The sequence below is a fragment of the Somniosus microcephalus genome, chromosome 34 (assembly GCF_052327205.1).
Source record: "Somniosus microcephalus isolate GS21.2 chromosome 34, FLI_Smic_1.0, whole genome shotgun sequence".
Classification (NCBI taxonomy): Eukaryota; Metazoa; Chordata; class Chondrichthyes; order Squaliformes; family Somniosidae; genus Somniosus; species Somniosus microcephalus.
In genome coordinates this window covers 5183732-5210522 of record NC_141020.1, presented here as the reverse complement: position 1 = coordinate 5210522, position 26791 = coordinate 5183732, and the positions used below count along the sequence as shown (strand labels likewise).

Below are 26791 nucleotides of genomic sequence, written 5' to 3'. Positions count from 1 at the left end.
AGTGGCCTCAATGATTGGCCTCACTAACCTGATCTATAAAAGTGCAAAGATTAGCCCCAGTTCCACCAGATTGTTGCATGACACATGTATATGTGCATGGGCAAGCACAAGATCATGGCCTGCTGTGATTTCCGTAGTCTCCCACCACTCATTTATATCGGCTCAAACCCAGAGAATGGCCATTCGGGTGAGGTATCGAAGGGCCGTTGCGCTTATGGAGACTCTACATCAGCACGAGTTACTCTTGTCACCATTTGAAAAGGGGAGAAAATTGTTTTGGGGGGGGGGGGTGGAATTTAATAAATTCTGTGGAAGGATGCAGTTGATTATTTTTAATTAAAACTTTTAATGTTTTAAACAGGATTTGTTCTCTTAGTTGAGTGTCAAATTTTATTTTAAAAATATAAATTGTTTTGTAGTAGACTTTCAGATATAACTACTTGCTTTGTAATTAGCTGTGGTGAAAGCCCCTCTCTCATGTCCAGAGCATGTCATCGTTTGAATCTATTGAAATGCGGTATATGGAAATCTCTTAAGCCTTGGATATCTGCAGCTGCCGAGAACTGGTTTTAGTGTGCCTGCATCACTAAGTTATGTTGGCTGCTTTACAAATGCAAAAGTCAGTTTAAAAAAAAATTTAAAAAAATGAATATTTAAGTTTGACACTTTAGTCTCCTAATTGACTTGAACATTTGTCTCAATACTGGATTCAGCTAAAAAGGACAATGTTCTGAGTGTAGATTGGTAGAGGCAGGGGAAAACTTGTAAGCTTTAGGTTTTGAGAAAGTAAGTAAGTATAAATGATGTAGCTAGAATGAGCAAGGGAGGAAAAGAAGCAACAGGCAGAGTAGAATTTATGTAGATTGTACTATAGTGAAACAATAAATGTTATCTTGCTAGTGTTACTGTAATTGGTTTTTATAGCATCACTGCTGAAATCTCAAAAGGGGGAGGGAAAGCTCCTAATCTGAGCATTTAGGAGCACACCATACTGAGATGGTGGATGTTTTTTTACATTCTTATTGAAGTAGAGATTATAAAAATGTGTTTGGGAGAAACCTTCATGTAGCTAATCCCACTAAGTGACTTGTGCTGCTTTAAAAGGGCCTCGGGTTGCTTGTACTGCTGGATCCCAATACTCTGACACAATTGCAGATTTCCCACAAATTAAATTTGCTGCATTTACTAAGACCGACTGTCAGGAACACGCTTTTAAACCAGTTTCACAGTATTGGTCAAGCGTGCCTGGGTTTGCCACCAGATATGCATATATTAGGAACTGGCTTTGCAAGCACCCTCTAATGCCAAAGCAGCTCAAGTCGGTGGGGAGAGGTTCTATTTGCTGTCAAAGATTGCGTGTGTCAATCTTCCTCTCCTCTGGGAGAGCACCTGGCCTCCAGGTTTGGTGCTAGCATGTAGAAAGTCATGGTCTGAACTGCATTATGCTACTTTTCTTTACTGTCTTATCCAATGCATTCCTCCCCTCTGCCATTGCACACTAGTGGTCCCAACATGCTGCATCACCATGCAATACAGGTGCTGCTTTAAATAAACAGTGCCAGTGCTGGAGTGACTTGCATGTGCAAGCTCAAAATATTGGCTTAGCATAGCACTGTAACTACAGACCTGTAAGAGTAATTAAAACTTTTTTTTGCGTCTCTCGATAAGTACATAAAACCTGAAATGAATTGTACTCGTGTGTGCACAGGTACTGTGAAAAGTAAAAGGAGGAAAGAGAGAGACTTGCATTTATATAGCGCCTTTCACAACCTCTGGATGTCCCAAAGTACTTTAGTCAATGAAGTGTAGATGCTGTTGTAATGTAGGAAACACTGCAGCCAATTTGAGCACAGCAAGCTCCCACAAACAGCAATGTGATAATGACCAGATCATTTGTTTTAGTGATGCTGGTTGAGGGATAAATATTGGCCAGGACACTGGAGAGAGCTCCCCATCTCTTCTAAATAGTGCCATGGGATCTTTTGCATCCACCTGTACTCACGTGTATCCATTATACAGACCATGTAGCCTGACAACTGCATACATCCAATCCTGGTAAGTGAGTGCCCATGGTAATTTTATTCAACTACCCTCACCCCACCCCTCCCAAAAAGTCTATCTTTGAGTTCTTGTTTCAAAATTAATTGTTTCTCTTGAATCAACATTACTACTAGAGTAGGAAAAAAGCCATTGTAAGTCAATATTTGGGCTTAGTCTCATCATTCAACTGTGTTGCCAACATCCCTTTCCTACCCCCCCCCCCCCGATTAAATGTGCTTCTAAGGTAACTTGCAAAACTACATTCCTTTACTGTCATGGTTTGCTCTTCTGGCATTTGGTTCACATCTGACCAGTAGCTGGATCTGAGTTTGATTTACTTTGTAACAAAGCTAACCGTTTCTATCCTTTTACGTCTGTTTCATGTCAATTTCCTCCTTATTCCCAGCCTGTTCAAATTTGAACCTGCTTGTGTTACCATAGGTGATTCAGTTTGACCAGCAGAAAAAGCAAAGGGAAAAAAGGTAACTCAAGGAATAAGCACTTCAAGTCACAGGAAAAGGCATTGGCACCACTTGAAGCTTTTCCACAATACGATCCAGCTCTGTTCAAATTTTCCCACCTGCTGTTCTGACTGTAAAATTCCCCATTGCTGGGGGAAGGCATTTACAGATAAGTAATATTAAAGTGACTCAACCTGATATTGACCAAAACCAAATGGTGCTGCTTGCTGTGGCTCTTCACTTTTGCCAGTAGTGTTTTGTTACTGAAGGTGGGAAACAAAACCACTCCTTGAGGCAGTGATCCTTTAGCGCAACTGGTATAATATAAATGGGATACGAGTAAAGCTGCACCTTAGTTAGGGGAGTCACTGATGCTACAATATCTTTTTTCCATTCCCTGTTTAGATTTTTCTTCTGTTGGGCAGATCTGAAATAACCTCTCTTGCACATGAGGATCCCATCCTCTGTCAGCGCTGCCCGTGGCAGTTCTAGAAAATTACCCTGGATAAATGACTGTCAGACTCCTGCACCTGATGAAGGGAAACTGTATGGATAATTGGAAAATCCTTTGCTTGTATGACTATTATCCTCCCTAAATTGGGGGGAAAAGTTGGGGATATTAATGACTCACTTGGAAAGGAGCCAGTTGGCTGCAGTGTCGATCCCAGTGGAGCTTTTCTTCTGGCAGTGATCGACATTTCTTCTGGATTCCTTAATGGAGAGTCTGTCTACAGCTGTTCATTTTGTTGCAAGGCAATCTAGTGGCAGCCAAAATCCAGCCAGGTCTACCACTGCCTGAAGTGTTTCTGGGCATGTATTGTATTTTCCTATTTTTACAAAAATGGTTTAAAGTTTTTCTTGGGCCACTGATTTAAAAAAAAAAAAAGGTAATTTATGACTACAGGTGATTTTAAGCTGATTAAAATAAAAGCATTTTGATTACAGTAAAAAAAAAAGTCTTGACTTTTTCCCCCTCAACTGATTTGCATGTCTTGATATTTTTGTCATTTAATACATTATTCTCAAATATTACCAAAACAAAATTACAGCCATAGATGAGAGTCTGGATAGTCATTCTTCACCTAGGGACATGAGTATAATGGCTGTTTTTTCCATCCACTCCCTCAATAGTGTAGGTCTTGGGATTGGGGGAAATCTTGCTAGAATGAGACTTTTTAACTGGATTCATGGAGACCTGATACTGACTTTATAGTTTTTGTAGGATTGATTTCAAAGAGGAAAGCTTAGTGGTTAATTGGCCAGGATTTACATTGGTGACTTTTCAAATAGTGTCAAAGACACTTCTGTAATAAATGCATTTCTAAAGTTATTTAAAACTATTTGATTTATAAGCTGTAACCAAATAGTTCTGCTACAGTTTTACAAATGCCACAATTTTGGAATTCTCCCGAGACAAGTTCAAAATGCAGAACTGTTATTTGCTTGACTTGTGCATGGGTTATATGAGGAATCTACCTTTACTGCAGTACAATTATTCCCAGTAATTTCCGGTCACTCTGAGACATTGCTTCTTGTTACAGTAGTTTTTAACTAGTAACTTAGAAAAGTGACCTTTTCCCCCAAAAATGACTTGTAAAATCAATCTATAACCAATCGTTTTCACTTTTTTTTTACTTGCAAGCAAGTAGAAAGTAACTGCAGCAGCATACCAGATTCCCGGTCTGCTGTAATTAAGTACAGTACCCTGTAGTACTGTTGTAAAATAGACTGCTTGGACCCACCTTGAGTTCAGTGAATGCTTGACTTGACACCAGTAGGATCTTCTAATCTGCTTTGCAGATGGAACTGTGGTGCCTGTTTAAATTGATTTATAGTACTCGTGGCATGATTTTGCAATCTTACTAGTACTAGATACATGGCTGTTGCAGCAATAGGCGTGAATGTGGGTTTGAAAGTTTTTTTAGACACTTTTAAATAAACTACAAATATCGGATTGCCTTCCCCCCTGCACAATAAGCCATAAACTGTGGGTCATTGCAACTAAGAAATGATTTTAAATATACAAGCAGCTTATCACTGTCGATCCTGTTCAAGCTATCAGGCTGGTAAATGTCATGCAAAAAAAAAAATGATGGCTGTTACAGGAGCTACTTCTGGTATGCCACACCTACAGTATGTAATGCTTAGTTTTTCAGCTGAGCAGCTTAACCTTATAAGGCAATCTCCTTGAAGCATTACCTGGGAGTGGCTGTTGAGGGCCAGAGTGTTCTTTATCTGCATAACTGAAACTGAGTCAGCTGTGAAATCATGCTGCTAATAGGTGACTCAATACTTGGGTTTTTCTCATCTTAAACTCTTCGATTATGTTAAATGATACCATACAGGAGAATTATTGTTGAAAATGGACACCCTGCCCATCCTTTTTAGGTTGGACAAGAATGTACGTGGATAGACGTTGATACTGGGTGTAGACAAGTTGATACTGCTGTGTAATAAATAGTTCACAAGATCAAATCTGTCATCTACAAAAACTAGGTGTTTATGTTGTACAAATACTTGCCAGGAAGTGCACATACTTTGTGAATACAGTCAACCTGCTTACGTAAGTAAGGGAAGGCAATACATTTTTTTTGGAGGCAGGCAAAAGAGGACAGTTAGCAATTATACTCTTTAAAATTTGCAGTGGCATTGAGTTGAACTTTAGCATTGCAGTGCAGATTTTTACCTCCAGACACTGCTCATTTTAACAGGAATTTCAAGACTTTTTTTCTCCCTACCTGGCACAGGGTAGAAACATGAATGAATCTGCAAGCCAAGATATCAAAAGTACCAGTTACTTGAATGTACCAGTGGTGTTTCAGTTGGGAAGTTGAGGCCAAGTGTAGTTTTCTGGTCAAGCCGTGTTGAGGGTGGGGGGAAAATGATGGGAGGGTGGAGAAAAAAAGGATAGGAGTCACATGAGGGAGGGGAGGAGTAGGCTGGGGAATGTACAGGGATTAACACAATTGTAAGGAAGGATATTCGCTCTGATGTGGCATCTGTATGGGTAGAACGGAGAAATACCAAGGAGCAGAAAACGTTCGTGGGAGTGGTATATAGACCTCCAAACAGTAATGCTAACACTAACATCGGATACTGCACCGCCGCTGCTGCGCCGATCAGAAAGGCTTACGAGGCCTCCTGATAGACTGACATACACGAACTGGTAGTACACGTCACCCCGCCGGACTCCATTTTAAACAAGGGGTGAATGTGGTAAACCACTGTTATCGTTCACAACCGTTCACTATCGTTACACTGTTGTTATCACTACACAAGATTACCTCTTGCCACGCACGCTGTTATACCTAGGCATACCTCAGCTGACTCCGCCCATGGCTCCGCCTGCTTGCCCAGGTATAAAGGTGACTGGCTAGTATTCTTCCTTGTTGGAACCGATCACCCACGAGGGTGGGCTCTGTTATTTAGCCAATAAAAACCTATGGTTACTATCTTAACTTGTCGCTTTTCATGGAATGTATTGATAGGTATATCACTGGGATGGCAGGAATGACGTATGAGGAGAGATTGGCTCAATTGGGCTTGTACTCGCTGGAGTTTAGAAGAATGAGAGGGGATCTCATTGAAACTTATAAAATTCTGACGGGACTGGACAGACTAGATGCAGGAAGGATGTTCCCGATGGTTGGGGAGTCCAGAACCAGGGGACACAGTCTAAGGATAAGGGGTAAGCCATTTAGGACAGAGATGAGGAATTTCTTCACCCAGAGAGTGGTGAACCTGTGGAATTCTCTACCACAGAAGGCAGTAGAGGCCAATTCATTAAATATATTCAAGAAGGAGTTGGATATATTTCTTAAGGCTAAAGGGATCAAGGGGTATGGGGAGAAAGCAGGGACAGGGTACTGAAATTGGATGATCAGTCATGGTCGCATTGAATGGTGGAGCAGGCTCGAGGGGCCGAATGGCCTACTCCTGCTCCTATCTTCTATGTACTTGGGGGGTGGGGGAAGAGAAAGAGGGTGAATTATGCTAGCGATTAGCCTTTAAGTTAAACAAATATGACTGCTTGGAAAGCACATTGGGAGAGGTTACTTGGTTTGGTTGTGGAGGGGGGGGTGGCGGAGAGAAGAGGAGAAAGATAAAGGGAGCTGCTTCAAACCTATCGGGTGGGGTGGGCAGGAGAAGTTATATGGAGGGATGATGCTGGGTGATGAGGGAGTTGGTGCTTTCCCCTAAGCTGCAGGGCGTAACAAGGCTGGCAGTTTCAAAAAAGCATTGGAAGGAAAAGAGGGTGAATACCAGAGGCACAAATGAAATGGAATGGAACTTTGAGTAGATGGGTTTGAAGTCGGGGCTGGGCTGCTGGGGGAACAAATGCCACTGAAAACCACGAGCGCTGTTGATCTAGAACTTTTGAATATAAAGATGGCGGGGCCTATGGATTTCAATAATCTATAGATCTGAAATGCTGTTCATGCTTAAACGTGTTAGGATTTTGTATTTCAGCTGCCATGTGCCCATCTCTTTTTCCCCCCCCCCCCCCTCCCCCAAATCACTTTCTTTGCCATTTTGGTGTTGTCCACTAAAGATTTCTTCCCCTTCCCCTCCCATATTGCATTGCCACAATATGGATGGCTTTGAAAAGCAGTGTTTGCATCACTTAATGTAGCTGGTAATTTCTGTTTGGGGCGAAAGGGCAAAATGCCATCTATTGCTAAATGTCTGAAGAAATACGATCAGTGATAGGGCTGAGCCTGGCACAGGCAACACACGAACAGTACACACATAACTTATCAAGGTTACATATAAATTGAGTGAGTGGTGCCAAGCACATAATTTGGATGTCTAAAATCTTTGGCCTCTAGGTGATCTTGAAAGGCAACTTGCTAGACTGAAGTATCCTAACTAAACAATACTGTGCACTAGTGGAGCGACTGGTTATTGTAGTTTATTGATTCAACATTAAAATACGGAGCACGGAAAGCTACTGATCCAGTAACTGGAAATAGGAAGCAAAGTGCCTACCTTTCCTCTCCCACTACCAGTAACTCTGATCACTTTTTTTCTAATCCTTCTGAGTTGCCTTTTGTTTTTCATATATTTTAAAATACCTGTTCAACTTTCCATCAACTAAATCAATAATAAACATGCATGGATGATTACAAACAGTAATCTCTGGCCGTTCAATTGAGGTATCAAAAATATTGTAGTATACAAGAAGAAATTTAACTGATGGAAGAACATAACTTGTGTATTTTTCAAGATTATTTCATTTTCCCCTTTCAATATTTTGGTTTGCTAATGCAGATGACATTGATTAGTACACTCTACATATAGTTTGTACACAGTAAAGAATGCACAATTGTGATCTATTGCCCAATTTCTCATAATTGTAGAAGTTTACAGCAGAGAAGAGGGCCATAAATTTTTTTTAAAAAAAGAAAATGCTGGAAATACTCAGCAGGTCAGGTAGCATCTGTGGAGAGAGAAACCCTTTGTCAGAACTTGAAAAAGTTAAGAGATATAACTGGTTTTAAGCAAGTACAGAGGGGAACGGGGGGCATCTAAATGACGTTGGGAGTCAAAATTGCATGGATGAATGATGGGCAGAGGAAGCTGGTAGTACAGGGAAACCTTCGTATATAGTATGGGGAACTGCAATGGAATTTCTTAAATAAGCAAAGTGTAACTATTTGGGATTTAGGTTGACTCCTGGTTTTAGTCATTTTGAGGTTTATTCTTGCGCAGTTGCATTTGGAACTAATCTGCAATTTACATTCTATAAATATTGGAACACAGTATAAGCTGTCTAATAGTTAGAATATAGTTTCTATTAACCTGGGGCTTGAGGTCTTGCATCTTTATCATTCTGGGCTTACTTTACAGCTATAAGGTGTGAAACCCTTCAACAAATATGTGTTTTTTATGCAGATCTACAAACTAAAATTAACAGTTTGGTTGTTTGACAGCCCGGAGAGGAGAAACTGCGATCAAAAGTTTGAAAGTCACACATACAGCTATCTGCTAACAGCGCCACTTTATGCAGAACACCCCCGTGAGACCCACTGATCACTAAAGTAGATACTTGTCTAAATTAAATGTATACTATTTGAGCTTGAACGCCACAGACATTCCTGGACCCTTTCTTCCCCGTTAATCTACTTCATATTAACAAATTACAACTTGACCACTTGCCGTAGCCTACGAGAACCAAAGCAGAAAGCTACTTAATTCTTCAGAAGCACTTGCATTATTTGATGGCGCTGCTGATTTTAAAGTTACAGATACAGTTGCCATTTATTTGTTAATACTTTTGGCTTTAATAAGGGGCACCCTGCTGGTTTTTGACTAGACACAGTAGTTGGGATAGCCAAATCTTGGTGGGGCTTCCAATTAACAATGGACACTGGCTTGTGGCCAGTAATGTGTTACAAAAAGTTATTTTCTATGTACAAGTGCCCTTCGGGTTCCTGTATGTGAAAAGTTGTGTTTTCTCAAATCTCAGCTTAAAAGCAAAGTTACTGATCGCTTAATACAGTACATGACTGCTGCTGAAGGTCAGCATAAGTAAGAAATGGGTGCATGCTGTAGCACTCCTGGAATGGTAGTGATGCTTGTATAGCAGACAGGATTATTATTTTAATATCCATTTTTAACAAGTTTAAGCATGGATTGCAAATACAATATTTATCTTAATTAGGTGTTCATTATAATGTTGTTTAATGCTGCATATGGTGCCTGAATTACTCCATATGATATTTATTCGCTGCTGCATAAGAAAAGCTTGCTGTTTGCTAACTTGGGAACCATTACTAGTGTTTCCTGTCGTGCAGTGAAACTGAAGGAAAATAACTGGCTCAAGATGAATTGTATTTATATTTGTAAATTGTCCTGTCTCTGGTCCTGTACATAGGCTGCAGGTTCTTCATGAGAGAGCCTGGACAATGAGTGTCTGACTGCCTTTTTTCTCTCTCCTGCTCCTCTTTCCCCCCCCCCCCCCCCCCCCCAAAAAAAAAAAGTTTGGCAAGGAAAAGGGACAATTGCAGCTGAGCCAATCCTGTTCTCAACCAACAGCCCCATATGTGGGTCATTGGATAGAAATGTTGTTACTCCTAAGTCTAGGAACACCTGAGGCCAATACTAGCATTCCTACTGCTACTCTGGCTGAACACTGACGAAGCTTGGACCTTCCTGGCCTCTTTGGCTCAGTGCCATACAATACAATGCTCTTTCCCACTTGGCCATTGGTTAAACATAAACCCTTGATTTCTGGGGTGCCCATTGTACAGGTATGGTTGAAAAGTTCCAATGAAGGGTCATCGACCTTGAAACGTTAATGGGCCAGTAATTCCGGTCCCAATGCGTGAGTATGGACAGGGCACTCACACGTGGGCCTGTTGGAAGTGCCGGATTTCAGCATGCACAGCGCATGCGCGGGAAACCGGCATTTCCTCCAAGGGGTTCAGAGGTCCAACGCGTGCACACAGGGCTCTGCGCGCACGCGTTGAACTTCCTTTTTGACAGGTTTGCCCGTGTGTAAGGGCCTGAACTTTTTAGACATATAAAAAGGAGGCGTAAGGACTTGATTCTTTTAAGGTAAGTGGTCTATTATTTAAAATTATAACATTTTTTCCACAGTTTTATTGTTTTTAAGGACTTTACAGTAAGGTAAGTTTATTTTTAGACCCGATTTCTTAAATTATTTTTTTCAAAAATTTGATTAATTGTTTAAAAAAGTTTTAAAGTTATTTATAGTTTATTTAATTATTGGGATGTTTTTTTAAATTTTATTTAAAGTTAAACTAGTCTTTTGGCAGCCCGTACTTTTCATGAGTTTGACAGTTCTTACTATCAAACTCATGAATGAAGTTTCCCCTCCCCTGATTGGCTGCACGGTGCTCACCTGATCCCAGCCAGCACATCGCACTAACTACGCCGCTGGATCAGGCAAGCATAGCGCGCCGACATCTGAACCGGGCCAGTGACAGGAATTCCAAGCAGGCTTCAGATGTTGGCGTGCCGGGTGAGTGCACATCGGGGGCTTGCACGCGCGGCAAGCCCCCGAACCTAATTTCTGGGCCATTGTTTCTCTCTCCACGATGCCGCCTGACCTGCGTGTTCCCAGCATTTTCTGTTTCGGATTGCCAGCATCTGCAGTATTTTGCTATTGTATTAGATGAAAAGTTACAGTTTTGCACAATTCACTGTAATTTTACATCTGTGGACAAGTGATAAGTTTACATTGTCACCGGATATTCTATACAAATGCTCAAAAAAAGAGTTTGGTTGCTCTGTGGGTCTACTCTTGATTTAACAGGTTCCCTGATTTTGCAAGTCGTGTCTCAATAACATCCTTTTAAGATGACCCTTCTTAATCCATTAGGAACAGGAGCAGACCATTTGCGCCTGCTCTGCCATTTGATCAAATCATGGCTGATCTGAACTTCAACTTCATTTTCCTGCCTTTGCTCCATACCCTTTGATACCCTTGCCTAACAAAACTTGATCTCTGTCTTGAAAGCTCCAATTGTCCTAGCATTGACAGCCTTTTGGGGAAGAGTTCCAAATTTCTACTACCCTTTGTGAAACAGTGCTTCCTGACTTTGTTCCTAAATGACCTAGCTGTAATTTTAAGATTATGTCCACTTATTCTTGATTCCCCTAGCAGGGGAAATAGTTTCTCTCTAAATAATCTGATACAATACACATAATGTCCTTTATCTAATCAAGAAATACAAAATATCCTTGCTAAATTTTCTATGGCTCCTGAAGAGGGAGCTTAAAGGTGTGGCTGGTGGGTGTGTGTAAAAGCACACGTAAGCTATGCTGGATACTCCTAGGAACTAAATGTATGACCTCAGCATCCAAGAATGCTATGGCTGTTTTGATTGTCAACAGTGGAAGCCGAAATCTAACAGTGTAGATGAAATAAGCAAATCTGCAATCCAGCTAGCTGTCTGTAAATTTATAGTAAATGGCTTGTTGAGAATTTGCTACCATTTTCTGTTAACAATAGCATTCTCTTGTTTATTTGTTCTGAGTTGATGGTGGGTGTGTTTTGTAAGGATTAATGTGCAGATGAATGCCTATATGCACACAATTTAGAGAAATGGCTTTGTGTAGCTCCCATTGACTATGAATGCAACTGCATAAAGAGATTTGCTTAATAACTTCATGAGCATGTTTTAAAGGGTGGTGAGGATTGTGTTTTGAGGCACTTTCGTTCTAACATGGTGTTTGCAATTGAATTTGAGCTACAGAACAAAGTTCATTTGAAACTCATGTTGAACTTGCAATTAGTTTATTTTCTCATTGTATTGGTTCGGTTAACTATTAATCTCTAAATTGTTACCTATTGCACTTCTAGCTCTTCCGCTGTTGCCTTTGAATCCCTCCCCGCCACCAAAAAATTCCTGGCTATAATTAGTAAGGAGAGGAAGAGAAGCTTGTAAATATCAGTAAAAGGGGTCTTGGGTGAAAAGTGCTTCCCCTTGCCCCCTCTATTATGACGCCTCACCACATCTGGGATCTACATGCTGAATAGGCTATTTCTAACTACTTCCTTGTTTCTCTTGTTATATGTATACCCATGTTTGACCCCAAGCCCACTACCCCCATCCTCCGCCCTGCATAAGAACATAAGAAATAGGAGCAGGAGTAGGCAATTCGGCCCCTCGAGCCTGCCCCATCGTTCAGTAAGATATGGCATGGCTGATCTGATCTTGGCCTCAACTCCACTTTCCCACCCGCTCCCCATAACCCTTGACTCCCCTGTAGCTCAAATATCTGTCTATATCCGCCTTGAATATATTCATTGAATTCACCTCCACAGCTCTCTGGGGTAGAGAATTCCAAAGATTCACGACCCTCTGAGAAGAAATTCCTCCTCATCTCCGTTTTTAAATGGGCGACCCCATATCCTGAAACTATGCCCCCTAGTTTTAGATTCCCCCATGAGGGGAAACCCCCTCCCTGCATCCACCCTGTCCACCCCCCTCAGAATCTTGTTTCAATAAGATCCCCTCATTCTTCTAAACTCCAATGAGTATAGGCTTATCCTTTCTTCATAAGAAAACCTCTTCATCTCAGGAATTAACCTAGTGAACCTTCTCTGAACTGCCTCCAATGCAAGTATATCCATCCTTAAATAAGGAGACCAAAACTGTATGCTGTACTCCAGGTGTGATCTCACCAGCGCCCTGAACAACGTGCCTCCCAACTCCCTCTCCAGTGCAGTCATAACTCCCTTTTCTCTGGTCCTCAACCCACCATGAGGTTGCTGCTTCCATTGACCTACTCAACATTTTTCTCCCCTCTCTCTCTCTTTCCCCCCACTCGCATTCAATTTACCACTCCCCTATGGAATAACCCCCACCTTCGCATCCTCAAATCCAAGGGCTGCAGGTTGATGCTGCATGATTGACCTGGTTGTCCACTGCCAGATCTGTCTTGACCCATGTTCCCTGTAATTATTTTTGGCCCTGCGCGGCCCCTTTAAGGGGCTGCGCGGGCCATTGTAAATACTGCACGTGTAGTCTTTACATTGAAACGAAAAGCCAGCTGCGCGGATTGCCTGGAGCAATGCGCGGCCGCGCACCTTACAGGGAACATTGGTCTTGACTACCCTAAAAATATTTTGCTGTTCCCCCTCCATTGCCAGATCATCCTGGAAGGCGAGAGCAATTCCACACACTTCCTTTCAAATACCTCCCCCACCCCTTAATCCTCACATCTGATGCCAGATAAGTAAGTTCATGGATTTTTGTCTCAAACTGACAGTCCATCCAGTTGCCTCCCCTTGACCCTTTCTATTGACTCTAACTATCATCCAATCTCCCCTTCTGAAGTTTTTGAATTTGTTGTCAGCAGTTAACCTCCACATCTACTTTTCCCACCATTCTGGTACATTTCTTAAGTCTGCTTTCAGTCCTACCCACGGCACTGAACCTGCCACAAAGTCAGCAATTATGTGTGTCTCAGTGCAGTACATTAAGCCTCCTCATCCTCAATCTCTTAAATTTGAAATGGTTAACCAAGCTATTTTTCAGTTCCTCACCTCTGGTACAGACCTCCCATGTGGTATAATTTCACAAATAATGTTCTGGATTTCTGTACAAGTTTGCAAAAGGGCGGGAGAGGAGTTGTGCAATTTCTAACTCGAGGACTGACACAGCCCAAAGTTTGTACTTTTCAAACTTCATGTCTAGTCTCTCTCATTTGGAAGATTGTACAATAGCAAAAGGATTCTGTCTAGTTTTTTCCCCACTGACAATTTTGGAAGTAGCTTTTTTAAACCCAAGATAAGTTGGTGTCACCTACCGATGCTACTTGTTTTACCACCTCTCTTCTACTTTCCTTTTTCTCTTCCAGCTAACTTTCTGTTCTGCCCTCCTCACGTGAAGGTGCTTGCTTCCGTGAACACTAGATCCCCATCCTTTGGTACCTTGCACAAGTGGGCATTCTTCAAAAGCTTTGGCAGTGAATGTCCGTACACTATTGAACCAGTGAAGTCATTGTAAACTGTTCTCAACTGTATATCCACATTTGCGCTTTTCAGCAGTGGTTGCTGGATGTTGATCAGGAGGGGAAAATTGACCATGTTTCCCTCCTTCCCATAATCCAGGGGCACTGAAGCTAATTGTAGCGTTCCTTGCTCTACTTTGGTTGCGATCAGCTAACTAGGCATTGAAATTGGGAACTACCTGGCCTGTGACTCAGCTATTCACTGTGTACAATTGCTGACAACAGAAACCTAAAAGTGTAAAAATTTCGAATGCAGCTTGGTGTCAGATGGTGTTTTCACAAGTGGGGATGACTGTAGTTTACAATGGAACTCAATTTATTGACTTTTTTTTATATAAAAAAAAAACTCAATTCTTCAGGAAGTTGCTGGCAAATGCAGTTTCCTAACCAGATGTCTTTCCTGTTGAGTACTGCATGTCACAAGTTACTACTGTTTTGATTAACTGTTCTGTAAGCTTTTTCAGCTTGGATGTTTTATCCAGGACTCAACTACCACAGTAATTGTGCCTGTATAGAAACTTCGTTGCAAACAGAATAGACCCAATCCTCCTTTTTAATGTTGGTGTAATTGGTCTTTTTTTTGGAAGCTGGCTTTATGCCACAAATTCTGCCCTGATCACCCCTGTCTCAAATGCATTGAATTCACAATCCATGTCCTTATTTATAAGTCTTCCGCTGCCTTGCACTCGCTGCCTTTGCAGCCTCAGACTGGCGCATAAGCCAAATGATGTCCTCTGCTATTGCATCCCCTCACCCACCACTTCACCTCTTGACTACGCATTGACCTGTCTCTAAACTCCTCCATCTTGCTACCTTCCAAAGCTACCTGAAAACTCACTCTTCTAACCATGCCATCGGTCACCTCTGGTAAATCTTCTGCTTGGGTACTTTCTTACCTCAGAAGTGCATTGGGCCATTTTACTGTGTTAAAAATGCTGTATAAATGCAAATTGTTGCTTTTAATTTAATTGAGAGTTTGGGTTACATTTTTAAATATTTTGTCAGATGGTCAGAATTGCTGCAGTTGCAAAGCATGAATAAGTGGCATAGAAGTCTTCCACTCTTGCCAACAATATGGCAACTGTTGAGCTAACAGTGAGGCCGTATTGACCTTGTCAACTGGCATTATACCAGTTGGTTCTAAGTGGTGGGTTTGCTCAATTGGTTTAGAGTGCCAGGACAGTGGGGTAATGTGCACTGACAAATGAAATTGTCTAGTACAGGGCATATACTAGTAGCAAGATTATGGACATGTGGATCAAAAGATCATCATCCAAGTTGGCCAGTGATCTGAAGTTTTTATTTCTGTATCCTGGAAATTAGGTGGTAGACACCAGGGAGGAGATGATGGCTTTTTCTTGTCCTTACTGTTAATTCGCTTGATGTGGTGTATTGACCGTAGTAATGGGTTGCTCTTTCAGATCAAAGGTGTACTTATTCAAAATCTGTTAAACACTTCTAGTTATAGTCAATGAGCTTTTTATTTTTACTTCAGTTTTCTCAATTTTGAGAATGTTTCAGGAAACTGGCAAGAGATATTGGTAATCGCTTATTGTATATAATCCTGATTAACAATTGTATCATACAGCTGTGTAGTACATAAAACTGATTTAAAAAATGGTAATTATGTGCTGTCGATGGTCCGTGTGATTGGTACTGACCTGAGGTTACAGTAATAAATGAAAACACAGTTCTCCTAGACTCCAGTCTGCAACTCTAGCCAAAAATAATCAACCTCAGGAGCACTGTACAGAGACTGTAGGATTAAAACTAAGTTTCCAAAAGTCATCGACCGAAGTGGAAAGTTGTACAAATCTGCAGTCCCCTAGTTAAATGGGTTTATTCATGTTTCAATAGAGCCTTTGTGTATTTGACTATGGTAGCCTATAGTTATTAAGTAGCAACTATGGTAAAAGGCTATCATGGTAGAAATATTTACAAAATATATAAAAGATTTATGGTATCCTAGTTTCTTTAGGAATTCAGAATACACAAGTGTAAATTGGTAAAATGTAATCACGGTACTGCCATTATATTTCTGTTCAGTGTTAAAGAATTCAAATGGGTCAGCAGAGAATGTATATTTGTAAAATTAGGTGTTGGAGATTGAAAATTTATAGAAACTGGAAAGCCCATTAGGCCAAACAAGTCTGTCTCCATCATATCCCTCGATCTCTTTCCAGAAATGCACTCCATAATCTGTTCCTACTTTATAGCCCTCCCAAAAATATTCTTGTAACTCGGTTATCTTTTGGCTGAAGAAGTTCTACTGATCTTCCTTTGCTACTCCTAACTTTTTTCTTTACTTTTCCTGTTATTTGAACCCTTTGCATAAAGAGATTGTTTTGTGAAAAGAAACTAAATGTGGATTGCATGTTCAATGGCAACATTCTTGAAATAAAAATAGGAAAGATACTGGATTTTTGGTGGCTTGTTAAAACTGCCCATTCGTTTTATGCAGGTGGTAAAGAGGGCAAATAAAATGTGATGTGTAGCCTAGTGTGTGACTTGCAAGGCTAAGGAGATGACATTCAAGTTTGTATTTGGACCTTGGTGAGGTTGCATCTGATGCCTACACTTGGAGGGCTGAGTTATGAGGGAAGGTAGCCTGTCTGGGACTTTGATCCTCCTGTTCTCTAGAGAGTAAAGATGAGGGAAAACGAAGACCCTAATTTTCGCAATGAATTCTGTTCCCTTGCCAGTGACATCCATCACCTTCCCTAACTGATTGCTCAGCCCAAACCAGGCCCGAAACCAGGCTTTGCATAACCTTGGCATCCTGTTCAAGCTAGAGTTAAGCTTCAAACCCTACATCCTATCAGTTATCAAGACCGCATGGTCCATCTCTGCAGAATCCTTATTTTATTCTTCAGATTCCCCCTGTAGCCTCACCCCACCCGACCTGCAATCTACTGCATCCTTACATTCCCTTCTGCATGCTTTGGTCCTCCAGCTCTGGCCTGCCTTCTCTCCGCCCTGCCATTTATAACCAAAGGGCTTTGGCGAAGGTCCAAGATTGCCTTCTAGATTTGAGACTGGTTGGTCAAGTCGGCCTGGATCGGCATGTCTTTGCTAGTGTAGCGTTTGTATTCTCTGGAGACTACATATTCGCGGCATAGGTGTGGTCGTGTGAAGTTTGCAAGCAAGGTGTTGGTGTCAATAAAAACGTACCGGTGATAATTTTCATAGTAGAATTCAGCTGGACATCAACGGATTTGACATGCGGACTTGATAGCCATGCTGGAGAGCAGTACTTCGCTGTAGAGTACATCGGAGAGTGCTGCCGTACGGAGGGTTTGAGCGTCTGCTTCCCATGTGGATCTGGCGAGTTTCTGGATCAAGTTGACCCTACTCCTTAGTTTCTTCCCAAGGTTCTGGAGATGTTGTCTATATGACAGCGCAACTCCTAAATAGGAGGGTTTTTTGGTATGGTTTACCTCTGTGCTGCAAAAGGAGACTTTCAAAGCTTGGTTTGCTCGATGGGTATTGAGGTGGAATGTCGAGGTGATGGTCTTTTGCAGGTTTGGACAAAGTCGCCATCGGCGCAAGTAAACCTCCATCTCGCAACTCTGACCAAGCTTTTGGTCACCTCAACTCTCACTCGGCAATTTCTTTATTTATTTTTATCTCTTTCCTTCACCCTCCTGTTCCTCTGCCCCCCCCCCCTCCCTCTCCCCTCAGTAAGCACCATGTTGAATGCAACTATTTATTGAGGAAATGCAACAGGTCTTTAAAGATGCATTTACACTACAACATTAGTGTCTATGTAAAGTTGTTCAGCATCACATCGATAATGCAGCCTGAATAGGTGTCTGGGTTAACCTGAACCAAGTGGAGCGAGATTCCCTAGAGGAGAGTTTTGTCTGTTTTGCTTCAGAATTCGATTTGTGCCATCACACTCCAGTATGTGCAAACCAGTTTCGTCTGCACTGCTTAACTTGTGGAGTACAAATGCGCCATAATGTTTTGGGATACAGGAAATATGAGGATATGGGTTTTGAGGACTGGGGACACGGTTTGAAATTAAGCATGTCAAAAGAAAATAATAAATGTAAGGAGTCTATTTTTAAAGTGTTCAAATTGTGGAACAGACTACCGTGACAGATTTTAAAACAAAAGAACTGGACGGATCTCTATTGGGAAAGGGGATACAGATATTCGTTTCAGATTCACGGTAGAGACCAGTTGGATTGGAACATTACTATTTTGTCTAATGATCAGCCACTGGTTGTAACTAGTCTTTAGCCCCAGCTGAGCAAAAGTGTTTAGATTTCTTTCTAATGATTTGACTTATTTTCAAATGGCTCTTTTTGGGTCTTTCTCAAAAACCCTCTTTACATATTACTGAAACCTAATTGTTTTATGGCGGCTGCCCTGAGCGTTGTTCTGTTTAGATGACCCTTGCAGTACTGCAGCAGCTCTGTCAATAGAAAACTTGTATGACAATGTTTAATAAAAGTGGAGACATTATGGTAAACTGGTATCACACCTTGGTTAGACCATACTTTGGAGTACTGTTTACAGTTCTGGTTGCTATATTCTAAAAGGGATATGGAGGCACTGGAGAGGGTACAAAAGCTTTACAAGGATGGTACCAGAACTGCAAGGTTATACCTATCAGAAAAGGATAGACAGACTGGATCTCTTTTCTCTTGAAAAGAGAAGGCCGAGGAGTGACCTAATAGAGGTCTTTAAAATCATGATGTTTTGATAGAGTAGGCACAGTGTTTCCATTTGTTGGGAAGAGCAAAACTAGAGGCCATCAATATAAAAGAGTTTCCAAGAAATCAAATGGGGAATTCAGAAGGAACCTCTTTACCCAGAGAGTGGTGAGAATGTGGAACTTGCTACCACAGGGAGTAGTTTAGGTGAATAGCATGGATGCATTTAAGGGGAAGCCAGATAAGCATATGAGGGAGAAGGCAATAGAGGGTTATGCTGATGGTTAGATAAGGAAGGATGGGAGGAGGTTCAAGTGGAGCGTAAACACCGGCATGGACTGGTTAGGCCGAATGGCCTGTTTCTGTCCTGCATATTCTATGTAAAAAGTAAATGTGTATTGACACAAATTACCTTCATATTTGGTGCGAAGGCTTTTGAGACACCAAAACTAGTCACGTGCTGTTTGAGCGCTTAAACCAGGGAACTATTTCTCCCTGGTTCCCCTGAAGAGGGTGAATAATGTCATGCTGCTGTTCTGTGGGTCATGAGCTTCCAGTAGCACTGGCATGTTGTGAAATTGAACTCGCCAGGAAAAATGACTGAAAGCTGCTGGGTTGTTGTAAAAACCAAACTTGTTCACTAGTGTCCTTCAGCGAGAAACCTGCCATCCAAATTAGCTCTGGCCTACACATGACTTCAGTCTTGCAATCCGGGTTTGAATTGCTGCCCTCTGAAATGTCTTAGCAAGCCATTTGGTTGGAAGAACAATTGTGATGAAATAAGGCCCATCATTCACATCACTAGGCACCCAAAGGTGGATCATAAATGAGGCCTTGCTGGTGTTGCCCACATCCAAAGAATAAAACTTAGTATGAAATTATTGAGCAGCTAAAAGCTTATAAAATAAGTCCTGAAGTACCATTGCAATTCCTCCAAGTTGGTTACGGGAAAATGATCCACTTTTGTGAACGGGAATTAGAAGATGTGATTACTTGAATTGCCTCCTGTATGACCTGGCCTGAATATGGGTTTGTGTTTGTCTTGCAGACATTTACAGCATGGTGCAACTCTCATTTGCGGAAGGCAGGGACACAGATTGAAGTAATTGAAGAAGATTTCAGAGATGGACTCAAACTTATGCTGCTGCTGGAGGTGATTTCAGGTGAGGGGAGCAAGCTCTACAAAAGCAAGCATTTTAAAAGTACCCGTTTCAACCGGACGTGTCTCTTTTTACCCAAGGTTAATGAATGCCTCATCGCTACCATTTCTAAAAAGTAAATTAGATGTCACAATTTTTCCTCCCTCTGTATTCTACCTGCATTTTGAATACTTTTGTTGAAATATTGTATTATTGACTGCCTCCTGACATTGGCCTAAGAACTGCTGAAGCTAATAGTCTGAGGAAATTGACTTGATGTGCACTGTTGAAGGTAAATCATGCCTCGGCTAGTTACAATGTGATGTTTATGCTGTTGGGCCTGGTAACTCCTCCACATTCAAAGGATGTGAGCATTTCCTGTTTAACCAAAATTCAATCAGCAGAAAACAAGGGTGGTAAAAGTTAAAATATAGTTAAGTACATGATGCCATTTTGTTTTTAATTTATACAACTATTTACTCCTTTTTAAAGTTTTGTCTGAATAGTCTCTCAAAGCACAAATGTTCTAAACCCACATTCCATCATTTAATTAGTGCTCACCTTGCCTCTGGTTACAGTGAAACCAGTTGGTAAATGAATAATGCAACACTTAAAACATTTTACCTAATTTTAAATACAGAAGCAGGAGAAATAAAGATCCAACAGTTGGATTTCTATACACTTAGAGTTCACCACACTTGTGTGAACAAGATTTAAAATCATCCTCTGCAGGGCAAACTAACATCTCTTGAGATTCGGAATACCTGATCCGTTTGCTTTTTCAGGATCTGGGGATACTCCTTTTCAAGTTATCTCTGCTTAATAATTTTAAATGGTGAAGATTAATGTTGCTGTTCATTGCATTGTCAGGGTATGATTCAAATATTTGAAGGAGAAAAAATTGCAGGGATCTGGGGAAGAGTGGGGGAGTGGGATTAACTGGATTGCTCTTCGAAAGAGCCGGTGCAGACTGGATGGGTTGAATGGCCTCCTTGTGTACTATTCTATGATTCCTAATCCAGTTAAAACAAATAGTAAACTTGGAGTTTCTGATGCAATACAAAATCTTTCTGCTCTGGGATTTTTGGCCTTTTCAATTTTTTTAAACCAGCTTTTTGGTAAGGGCTTATTGAACCTCCATTTCTTGCCTGTTCTTAGATGGTTCAGTGAGTTTATCTGCTGAGTGGCTGGATACTCAGTCTGTGCTGAGTTAGATGACCTTGGCCAGTTGGCAATGTGTGCTACAATTGGCATCCATGCTCCCAAGGGAAATATTGGCCAATGTTCCCTTGATGACTATGCAGGTGACCTGTAGCAATGTGACTAGATAGTCTGTTGACAGTTGCACTTAAACAATAGCCACTTGGAGGTAATGAAAGCTACCTGACACTAATGGAACCACAGCCCTTTAAGATGTTCAGGAGTAGAGGGAAAAATTGGCTGTGGCTACATTCCTGTGATTCTTTACCACCCATGTTGCATAGACACAACTCAAAACAATTAGTGAGAAATATTCAACAATTGTGCTTGAATAAACTAAACAGGGTACATATTAGAATCTGCTTGAATGCAATTTTTATGCATTTGCTCAGTGTCCTAAACACTATGAGTATTGAAGTCCAAACAGTTGAGAGGATGTTCAAAACAGTTTTTCATGTGTCCAAATATCCTGGAATTTTTCGATTGGGATTATTCCCCAGTGCTTGGGTTTTCGCTGTCCTCTGCACCACCTGTTTTACCCATGTGGGGACTCTAGGATGCTTCCTGTGTCCTGGACAACCACATGTGCAGGAAGTGTGCGAGTTTGCTAGTGCTGTTGGGGAGGGTTTTAAACTAATTTGGCAGCGGGATGGGCACCAGGATGTAACATTAGAAAGGGGAAATAAAGTGCTCAAAGGATTGGGCGAGGCAGAGCGCACTAAAGTAAGGTATTAGGTGGGGGTCAAACTGAGAGAATACAGGATGGTCTAAGATGGGTTAACAGTGTATGTGAACTTACGAAGCGTAGTAAACGAGGTAACTACAAGGAGCAGGCTCGAGGGACCATATGGCCTACTCCTGCTCTTGTTCTTGAGGTAAGTGAGCTGCAGGCACAAATGGCCACATGGGAATATGGCAATAACTGAGACCTGGCTCCAAAAGGGCAGGATTGGGGATTCAATCTCCCTGGTTATCAAGTGTTCAGGAAAGCTAGGGAAGGAGAGAGAGGAGGAGGTGTGGCAGTATTGGTCAAAGAGAGTGTTAGTGCTGGAGGGGGGTCAAGGACAGAATCTATATGGCTAGAATGAAGAAATAATAGGTGCCATTACACTAGTAGATGTATTCTATAGACCACCAACTAGTGGGAAAGATAGAGGAGCAAATTTGCAGAGAAATTAGAGGGGTGCAAGAACTATAGAGTAGTAATAATGGGGGACTTCAACTATCCTGATATAGACTGGGATCATAATAGTGTTAAGGGCCGAGAAGGGGAAGAATTTCTGAAGCGTGTTCAGGAGAACTTTCTTGATCAGTATGTTTCCGGCCCAACGAGGGAGGAGGCATTGCTGGATCTGGTTCCAGGGAACGAGGTTGGTCAAGTGGAGCAAGTGCCAGTAGGTGAACATATTTAGGGAACAGTGAACATAGTATCATAAGGTTTAGATTAGCTATGGAAAAGGACAAGGAGCAATCTAGAGTAAAAATGTTTAACTGGGGGAAGGCCAATTTCAGTGGGATGAGAACAGCTCTGGCCTGGGTAAACTGGAATCAAAGATTGGCAGGCAAAACTGTAATGGAACAATGGGCTGCCTTTAAAGAGGAAATAGTTCAGGCACATTCCCACTAGGGGGAAAGGCAGGGTAACTAAAGTCATGAAAGAGATAGAGAATATGATGAAGCAGAAAAAGAGTGCATATGATACATGTCAGGTTGCAAATACATCTGAGAATCAGGCTATATATAGAAAGGTCAGAGGTGGTGAAAAAGAAAATAAGAGGGGCAAAGAGAGGGTATGAGAATAGAATGGCAGCCAACATACAAGGTAATCCAAAAGTCTTCTGTAGGCATGTAAATAGTAAGAGGTGGGGTGGGGTCGATTTAGGGACCAAAAAGGAGACCTATGCATGGAGGCAGAGAGTATGACTGAGGTACTAAATGAGTACTTTGCATCTGTCTTCACCAAGGAAGCGGATGGTGGTGGAGATACTTGATAGGATAAAAATTGATGGAGGTATTAGAAAGGCTGGCTGTACTCAAAAGTAAGTCACCGGGAGCGGATGGGATGCATCCTCGGATGCTGAGGGGATTGAGGGAGGAAATTGCGCAAGTACTGGCCATAATATTCCAATCCTCCTTAGATACTGGGGTGGTGCCAGAAGACAGGAGAATTGCAAATGTTACACCATTGTTCAAAAAAAGGTGTAAAGATAAACCCAGCAACTACAGGCCAGTCAGTTTTACCTCTCTAGTGGGGAAGCTTTTAGAAACAGTAATCGGGGACATAATTAAGTCTCTTGGACAAGTGTGGATTAATTAAGGAAAGCCAGCATGGATTTGTTAAAGGCAAATTGTGTTTAATTTGATTGAGTTCTTTGTAACAGAGGGTTTATGAGGGTAATGCAGTTGACTTTGTGTACATGGATTTCCAAAAGGCGTTTGACAAAGTGCCACATAATAGGCTGACCAGCAAAGTTGAAGTCCATAGGATAAAAGGGACAGTGGTAGCATGGATACTGAATTGGCTAAAGTGATATGAAATAGAGAGTAGTGGTGTTCCCCAGGGGTCGGTTCTAGGACCATTGCTTTTCTTGATGATATATCTTAATGGCCCAGAAATTCGGGTCGGGGGCTTCCCGCGGGGTGTAAGCCCCCGACCTGCACTTACCCTGCGCGCCGGCTGTTGAGCTGTGGGCCCACGTGGAATTCCGATCCTGGGCCTGCTCCAGCTGCCGGCGCGCAGTGCTTGCGTATCCCAGGGGCGCAGTTAGTTTGATGCGTGGCCATGGGGAGCCAATCACAGCAGGGAATGCTCCATTCATAAGTTTGACAGGAAGAGCTGTCAAACTTATAAATGCTACGGGCCCCAAAAATCACTCAATCTTCAAATTAAAAAAAAATCACTTTTTAAATAAATTATAAATTACATGAAATAACTTTTACAATTTAAATTTTTGAAATTTTTTTTATTTTCTAACTGGGCTAAAAATAAACTTACCTTGCTTTAAAGTATTTAAAAATAATAATAAACCTGTGGAAAAAATGTTTTAATTTTAATTAATTCACCACTTACTTTGTAAAAAGCAGGCCTTACGCCTGCTTTTTGTGTAAATTCTGCAGACTTACCCTCCTGGGAAAACCTGTTTTTTAAAAAAAAAAAAAGTAAGTTCGATGCGCACGCGCAGCCTCTCCCGCGCATGCATTCGAACTCTGAACCCCTTCGTTCAGGGGGACGGAAGTGCCGGTTTCCCGCACTTCCATTGGGCCTACGGGTGAGTACCCTGTGTGTACTCACCCGTGGAGACCCGAATTTCTGGGCCAATGACTTGGACGTGGGTGTACAGGGCACAATTTCAAAATTTGCAGATGACACAAAACTTGGAATTATAGTCAACAGTGAGGCGGAGAGTGATCGACTTAAGGAAGACATAGACAGGCTGGTGAAATGTAACGCAGAAAAGCGTGAAGTGATACATTTTGGTAGAATGAGGAGAGGACATGTAAAATAAATGGTACAATCCTGAACGGGGTGCATGAACAGAGACCTGGGCGTATGTGTGCACAAATTGTTGAAGGTGGCAGGGCAGGTTGAGAAAGCTGGATCCTGGGCTTCATGAATGGAGGTATAGAGTACAACAGTGTGGAAATTATGATGAAACTATATAAAACACTGGTTCGGCCTCAACTGGAGTATTGTCCCATTCTGGGCACCACACTTTAGGAAGGATGTGAAGGCCTTGGAAGGTGCGGAAAAGATTTAAGAATTCCAGGAATGAGGGACTTCAGTTACATTGATAGACTGGAGAAACTGGGGTTGTTCTCCTTGGAGCAGAGAAGGTTGAGGGGAGATTTGATCGAGGTGTTCAAAATCATGAGGGGTCTGGACAGAGTAGATAGAGAGAAACTGTTCCCATTGGCAGAAGGGTCGATAACCAGAGGGCACAGATTTAAGGTGATTGTCAAAAGAACCAAAGGCGACATAAAATTTTTAACGCAGTGAGTGGTTAAAATCTGGAATGCATTGCCTGAGGGTGGTGAAGGCAGATTCAATCACAGCTTTCAAAAGGGAGCTGGATAAGTATCTGAAGGAAAGAAATGCTCAGGGCTACGGGGGAAGGGTGGGGGAGTGGGAATAGCTGAAGTGCTCTTGCAGAGAGCCGGGATGGGCTGAATGGCCGCTTTCCACGCTGTAACCATTCTATGAAGCTTCCACCTCTGGGAAAGTTTTAGTTTTTGAATATTGATGGTAGTTTGCAAGACTTTCATGAGATTTCTCCAACTATTGGTATTTGTTTGCAGTTATTGCTGGTATTTATATAAGTTAAGTCCTTAGTCATTTATTTAGTTAATCCATTTAATCATGGACGATCTGAAACTTTTTTTGTTAATGCAAGTACTATTGTATTGCACTAAAGAGTTGCAATCTTAAAAGCAGCTTCTCAGAATTATGGCCAAGTGTGTGTGTATAATTTCATGCAAAAGCTTAGTAAAAACAAATCTACAAACAAACCTTTTCTTGCCCCTAGGAGAGCGACTACCTAAACCAGAGCGTGGGAAAATGCGGGTGCATAAAATAAATAATGTCAACAAAGCGTTGGATTTCATTGCAACCAAAGGAGTGAAGCTGGTCTCCATTGGTGCAGAAGGTAAGAACAAAATGTCTTTACATGTATGTAATTTCTTGCATGAAGAAATGTATTTTTACAAGTGGAATGGAACTGGCGATGTTCATTAATCTCATTCAGCAAAATTATATATTTCTTGAAATTTTAGATTGAAGTTGAAATTAACTGGGAATTGGACACGCAGATTAGTCAATGGGGCTTAATCATATTGGCAAGTACCAATTTTACCCTTGGAATACCAGATGTCCTTTGGCTCTTAAAAAATATGCTAAGTTGTCTGCATATTTCTGTTTTCATATTTCTTTTCCATGTAGTTTTTACCCCCACTCTTTCAGGAAGGTGTTACCTCGTGTTGGCATATGGTTCCATGCACTGGTGAAACCACGTACCTTGCCCAAGTGACCATTCTCATGTGAGCTTAAACCGTGCAGTGCTGGCAGCTATTCAGCTGTTGGCATCACCGGTCACTAGCGATCAGGAACCCTGATTTATTTTCCCTTGGCCTCGTGCACTAGATAGAGGCCATTTGTGGAACTCGCCACCCCCGCTAAGATTGGTGAACATAGCACTTGCTGAGAATGAAACTTTTGTATTTACCGATTAGAGACATAGACATAGAAGATAGGAGCAGGAGTAGGCCATTCGGCCCCTCGAGCCTGCTCCGCCATTCAATGTGATCATGGCTGATCATCCAAATTCAGTACCCTGTCCCTGCATTCTCCCCATATCCCTTGATCCCCTTAGCCTTAAGACATTGGAACTCCTGGATGCAGATATTAAATGTATTGTGCACAATATTGATTCTTGATTACTTTTCAACTGTAATCAGCTAATAGAACAATCAGTTGCACCATATTAACTGAATTTTTATATCTATGTATAATTTCTATAAAATGGGATTAGAAGGGGAAGATTGGCAAAGAAGTTGCTTAGCTCCACTAATGAAGATCATGTGAGACTAGTTTTATCTGATCAGTGTTCAAGGATTTGAGCTGCTGGCTCAGCTAACTGAAATGGGTGCTGAATTCATACCTCCTGCATATTTGTTAGGAATGTGCTCGGGCTTAACTATTCGCTATGCAGATTGGTGCCAGTTTCTGTTGCCAAGAAACCAGCTGATGTATCCCCTCTTTCAAAACAGTTTCTCTGGCAATGGGCTGGTATGCACTGTAAAGCTGTTT

The 26791-nt window shown here is 41.6% G+C and overlaps 1 protein-coding gene across 6 annotated transcripts in view; it reads left to right on the top strand.

The window, feature by feature from the left end:
- Positions 1-26791, top strand: part of LOC147096670 (alpha-actinin-1-like) — a 111229-nt gene that overhangs the window by 31251 nt on the left and 53187 nt on the right. For all 6 annotated transcript variants that reach the window (XM_085973237.1, XM_085973230.1, XM_085973236.1 and 3 more), the window contains exons 2-3: positions 19698-19812; positions 25512-25631. In XM_085973237.1, the coding sequence (XP_085829363.1) occupies positions 19698-19812; positions 25512-25631 (235 nt within the window). The remainder of the gene's footprint in view (positions 1-19697; positions 19813-25511; positions 25632-26791) is intronic.